Below are 6592 nucleotides of genomic sequence, written 5' to 3' on the forward strand. Positions count from 1 at the left end.
TTTAAACAATAGGTAGTCTGTTAGCGTTGGTCAGTAGTAGTCCAAATTCAATACGAACGTTTGTTTCTTGAAAATTTGATCACGATTTAAATACAGTATTTACTTTTAATATTACCGATATGTCATCGAAAAGAAAACGTGTTGTATTATCATTAAAAGACAAATTAAAGTAGTTGTTTCGATTATCCGGATTTTTCCTTATCCGGATTATCTTCATCCCCAATTAGTCCGGATAATCGAGGTTCTACTGTATTTTATAACATGTCATTGAACAAGTCTTGTTAACAATATTTTGTAGTTTAAATTGGTGTTTAGTAAATATTAAAATAGCGTTTAAAAAGCTCTGATTTAAATTATAAATTTAAAAATAAAATAGTTTAGTACACTCTTTCTTTAATTTAATTTTATTTGTACTGATTTATATTATTTGAACTTCTCTTTTAAGAAAGGAGCACCTGTTATATTGAACGAGTATTGTTAACTGCAAGAAAATAACATTAGTAAAATCCTAAATAAACCAATAATTTAATTAGTATCTTTAATTGTATCTACAAATTAAGTTTCGTTCTTGGAAAAGATAGAAAGAAATAAATAGTTAATCGAAACTTCCCAATTACCAAATAATATTTAATATTTGATATTTAATTTTATTAATTACATAATAACTTTGTTATTATATACGTTAATTTTATTATTTAATTAATATTAATTCCATCAAATTATTTTAATTAGAATGCATTTGAAGCACTGTTTTTAATTTCGAAAAACTTAAAACGTAATTATTTATACTCTTATTTTTTATAACTGTGTTGAATATTAAATTGATTTAATGATTTAAATAACAAAAATTCGCATTTAATTTATTTTAAATCAGAACTTTTACGCAAAATAAACTTACATTTTATACGTGTTTTGCTTGTCGACTCCTTACCAAAATTAGATTTAATTCCCCAATCTCTTTCTGCGCTGATACAAAATAAATATGCCACAGAATAAATTACAAATAATGAAATTAAAAATTTAAATAAAAATCAATATTTTTTAAACATATTTTAAATTTTATTTTACTAAATTCAAAAAATATATTGACTATTATTATATATTATTTTTATTGTATTCTTAAATATAATAGAAATAACTTTGTCCAGATCCCCAAATGGCCTCTAATAAATTATGACTCCTCAGATAAATTGAAATAAAATATTATTTTAGTTTGTTTTTATTCCACTAGATAGGAGTTAAAATTATTAATTGTGGATATCAACAAGAAGCAGTATCATATATTTTTGATATATGACACTATTGATGATACCACTTACAAGATACTCATTTTTCAGAGTGAACATTCCAATGTAAATGATCTTATACATGTAATATATTTTGAAAATATATAATAAAGTCTTTGCAAAATAACCATAATCCTCTAAAATATTGATTGTTACTTGGTTATGATAATATAAAATAGCAAATTGTTTTAAAATGAACTGTTCGCTTCAGTATTAATATTTCTCATTGTCTTGCTTCAGGCATTGTTTACTAAAACTTTTTAATAAATATTTCTAATAGAAAAATCTTATTTAACTGCAATAAATATGGAAAAGAATGGTTTCCATTAAAATAAATATATAGACTATATATATACTTTTATTATTTAGATAGATATAAAAGAAAAGTCAAAATAATTCGCTACACTTTTAAAATATTTTTTATATCAGATATACATAAAATACTACAAATATGTTGTATAGATAGATGAAATACAAGTTACCTGTGTATCTTTTCGTTTCATTTTTTTAAGATGGAGCAACCTTCAATACAAGAGTAAGTCCCATTGTAAATAACTTCCTCTACATCCTCCTAATTTTTTCTAACAAATTCGTATCGAATCTATGCTGTCTGAATACACTTGTTATATCAAAAGCTACATAAGAATCAATAAAAGGAAGAAGCTCTCATTCAGCTTTTTTTTTTTTATATTTCCTTCTTTTGCCTTATTTTTTTCTTTATAACTACTTTCTTTGATATTCTTATAAATATAACAGGCCCATAACATAACTATTAATGGAATTATTTAAATTCTGAATATTTTAAATAAAAAATTGTGTATTTTTTAATCTTTTAACTAATTAAAAATTACTATAAATTGATTTTAAGTTTCGTTAATTTTCTATTTCTTGAAAGTTAATAGAAAAGATTAAATAAACTAGATAATAGCAAAATGATACAGATCTCTGTCTAAAGAGCTAAGAAGCATAAAAGAGACACAATCCCTGGAGACTTAAAACAAATTCTTGTCCACAATATCCCCTGTAAACAACACATAATTAATTAATCATACCACTGGTACCAATTCCATCACTAGACACATTATTAATGTTATCTATGAAAAATGACCAAGGTGTAATTAAAGGATATCAATACCAATATAGAACTTCTGAAATGTTTACACTCTGTATAATTATTCAAAATTAGTTAAAAATTNAATTTAAGATTATTTTACATTAACTTTTACTTATAAATATTTTTAATAGCAAAAAAAAATAAGCCTTTTTTTATACAGGAAAAAAATGAAAACTCGTAAAAGTCTTTCGCATCCAACTAAAGATTAACCTTGACTTTGACCTTTCAGTGAATAAACGCCGGAAGAAACCCGAAACTTGTTTTTGACATTTTCTTGTCTCACTTGATGAATTTTTCGGCGTGAAGAACCATCGATCACTCGAAAATTTTAGCGAAATGTTTAAAAATAACCAAAGTAATCCTTTAAATTAATAAACTGTCAGACAAAATATTGAAAAATATATACTCGCATATTTCTTTCAATATTTTATTAAATATAAGGTAATAATCTACAATAACAATAAATATAGTAACCGAAAACAATTTCTAATTTAAATTAATGAATTATTTTTTATAAATAAATAACATTCGATGATATAAAACATTAAGTAATTTATTTAAAGGCGTTCAACACATCATATAAATGAAGCTTCGATCATTCTAAATTAATTTACTTTTTTTGGAGGTTATCACAAAAGTTTTATAATGACAAAAAATGTTTTTGTTAATATATTTTCTACAGAAAGAACATACTTTTCTTTACAGTCAGAGTATCTTTAGAAAGAAATTTATTTTCCTTTAACACAATCTGTGCTTTCTCAGGCCTTGATGTGGAAAATTGTACTTGACACTAAATCCACTTTATCTCTTCAATTTTCCTATTCATAAAAATTTATATCAATTTATATATAATTAAAATAAATTAAAGCTTGTTTATTCTCTTTTTACAATAAAAAATTATCCAAACAATATTAAATTATTTATAACATGTACAAGTTATTAATTATTTAAAACTTATTTTTTGATAGATGCGTTAATTTACCACGGTTATAAATAAATAAATACTGTAATAGATAGCCACGAAATTTTTTACACGCTTCATTAGTATTTTATTTATTATAATTAGAAAGAAAATACCAAAAAAATTATAAATATTAAAGAAAGACAATTTCATTATGAACATAAAGAATAACAACTGTTTTTTTGCTGTTAATAGAATGTGATATATGAATTTTCTACAAGAAAATTTTGTATGGTTGAGTTAACAGTATAATTAAATCGTTAAATTATTTCTTATACTCAATTTTTTCATATAAAGAAGGAAAAATATTTATATATACATATTTTATACTTACAGCCATCTAGTAACTGTTAAACTTAGCATAATTATTAATCTTCTCGCTTAAAAAAATATAGGTTATCATCATCATTACTAGTGTAGCCAAGACAAGATAAAGGAGTTATAATCTACCCTCTAAAAATATAATTTTAATTAAAAATAAAGCTAAATTGGGTGTTTTTTATGTTTTAATTTAAATATAATACAGATACAAATTTTTGTAGCTTTATTTAAGTAAAATATAATAAAATATAATAATACACACGACTAATATAATTTATTTCTATTTGTTAGCCCCTAACTTAATTCTTAGCTTTCCACAGATCGTCATCATCATCACTATATTTGTTGAAAGGAAATTAAAATTAATAAAAACTACAATTTAAAATATATATCATCTAAAGTTTACTGAATAAATATTCTCAAATCTAGATTCATTATTCTGAGTTAATAAAACACATGTATATATGTTATTATATATTAATGGAAAGAGAATCTTCCATTAGTATTCTTTAAGTAACTTCATGATGGACATAGACGATGCTTGACTTTGCTATTAATGTTTTTTAAGATTAAGTCAGTTTCTAACTCGATAATGGACACGGATAATACTTCAGAAGGTTTGTGCAATAAACAAAATTCTTCGGATGACTAGAATACTAGAATCCAAGAAGTAATTTGTGTTGAATGATGATATTTGAAAAATGTCAAGAAAGAAGATGATTTATAGAATTTTTTCGGAAATTAGGAAGTGGAAGCAGTTATTTTTCTGTTATATAAAAATCTGATTATTTTTAGATTTATATTAAAAAAATAATTTATATTTTAATGTATTGTTTGTTTACTTTAAAAAAAAAAGAAGATTATTCGTTATTCTACAGTAATCATTAATTATAATTTACAATATAAATGAGTAGCATAATAAAATATTAATGTTTTTAAATGTTATAAATTAAATTTCATAAAACTATAAAAATTGTTGATACATTTTATAATTCACCAATTCATTTGCTACAATTTTTCTTTTTAATCCTGAATAGCATAGAAAATTTGTTTTATATATTAAAACATTACTAAAATTGATATTTTGTTATACATTTTATAGCTTTTTTTAAAGTTAAAAATATATTAACTTCGAAATCTAATAACCTCTGACATTTACATGACAGGTGTAAGCAGAAAATTATATACGGGAAAGATAGGTTCATTCCGTTTTCCTGTTAGCTTATCCTGTCTGATTATATAAATTGAGGACGAAAATTGCTGATTTTGAATTAAAGAAAAAAAAATGAAATCATCGACCATTCTGTATTTAGTTTTGATACTAAACATTCTTCTCGTATCTGCAAAACGTAACGATTTTTAAGTTTGTTCGTGGTTTTGTACGTTTTTAAACTTTATTAATGGTTTTATTTAAAATCAATTTAGATCATGGAAGGATTAATTGTAGGCTTGCACCCAAAAAAGGTTCATGCAACGACAGAATAATGAAATGGTATTACAATTCTAAGAATAAGACATGCGAGGCTTTCATCTATTCGGGATGCGATGGAAATACCAACAATTTCAGAAATAAGCACAATTGCTTGAAATACTGCGTTAGAAAAAGACACGGATGTGAGTAGAGATAATTATTATTAAAGTTTTAATTAAGCATTAAATCATAATCTTGATAAGAATATTTGCAATTTATTATTTGTAGTTTTTGGATGGATTTAATTAAAGATGAATTTTGGAACGTCGAAAGAAAATATGGAAAATGTTTTCCAGAACATTAATAAATTCTAATTTCTGAAATGTAATATGTTGAAACGAAATAAATTTTTCTTTAAACGATAATTAGTTGGTGTATTTGATCTTTCGTAATCGACGTAATTTTCTTTGGGTAAGTATTTAATTACCATCGAATACATTGAAGAGGAGAGAGAATAAAATAAAGAATAAGAAAAATAAAAATAAGAACGTAATTAAAATGTTATCATAACGGGAATTAAGTTTAATTGGTTTACATTCGGAGAGCAATAACTTTATAGCAAACTTATTAAATGCGTTTGATGGAGAACGGATAGGATCAAACGTTACACACAAAGATGGCTGTAAATTTGAAAGTCTACATTATTAAAATACATGGATTGTGGTAATGACGTCATCGATCACGTGTCGAGAGCGACGATATTGGAGTCATCCATCACAAAGGACACATCCAGTTTCCTTAATACTAGGTGTCCGGGCTGACTGAGCAATATATTTCTGGCAATCGACAGTTTAAGTGCCGCTGTTATCTAAGTACATGACAGAGGGTGTCATTATGTCCCAATAACTACCGGAGTCATCTTTGTATCTGAGACTACTCAACACCACACGTTGTCCCATTGCTAAGAAAATGTTTTTGCACTCGGAAGGACGACACAATCAATGAGTACTCCACTATCGAAGTCCCTTCTTTTAAACAATTTTTATCTGCATTTTGACAGATTTTTCTTTTGTTTATCGTTTCAATTTTATTTTATTTTTTCTTTAACTTTTTCCTCTTATTTTTCTTTTTACAAACTTCTTTGCAAATAAATTATGCTGGCGTATAAAATCGATTACTTTGTAAATAAGCTTGCTGATTTTTATGAATTGATTCTTTTGTATATATTTTTTTATAACAAAGAGAATTTTCAATTTTTAAAAAGCTTTAAAAATTGAAAAGAAGCCGGAACGACTTCAAAAATGAAATAAACGATTTATCTAGCTAAGATAATTTGTAATTTATTCACTAGATGGTGCCAGCGGAGTTTGGCATTTAATCCCCTTAAGAAGGTTTTTTCAAGAAGGGATTATTTTTTGAAGAAAAGTGACATTTTAAGGAAAGAAACTGTCACAATAAAAGTAAAAGAGAAAAACAGTTCAAGTTATTATTTTTCATTG

At 24.6% G+C, this 6592-nt stretch overlaps 1 protein-coding gene across 1 annotated transcript in view; it reads left to right on the forward strand.

The window, feature by feature from the left end:
• The window catches only part of LOC111626058 (kunitz-type serine protease inhibitor 6-like), a 12415-nt gene extending 7111 nt beyond the window's left edge, over positions 1-5304 (forward strand). The window contains exons 3-5 of the mRNA XM_023369343.1: positions 4849-4881; positions 4960-5031; positions 5108-5304. Coding sequence (XP_023225111.1) covers positions 4849-4881; positions 4960-5031; positions 5108-5304 — 302 coding nt within the window. The remainder of the gene's footprint in view (positions 1-4848; positions 4882-4959; positions 5032-5107) is intronic.
• Positions 5305-6592: the final 1288 nt, after the last annotated feature.

This window comes from Centruroides sculpturatus, unplaced genomic scaffold (genome assembly GCF_000671375.1).
Source record: "Centruroides sculpturatus isolate CEXI.00-Female unplaced genomic scaffold, Cexi_2.0 scaffold22, whole genome shotgun sequence".
NCBI classification, from domain to species: domain Eukaryota; kingdom Metazoa; phylum Arthropoda; class Arachnida; order Scorpiones; family Buthidae; genus Centruroides; species Centruroides sculpturatus.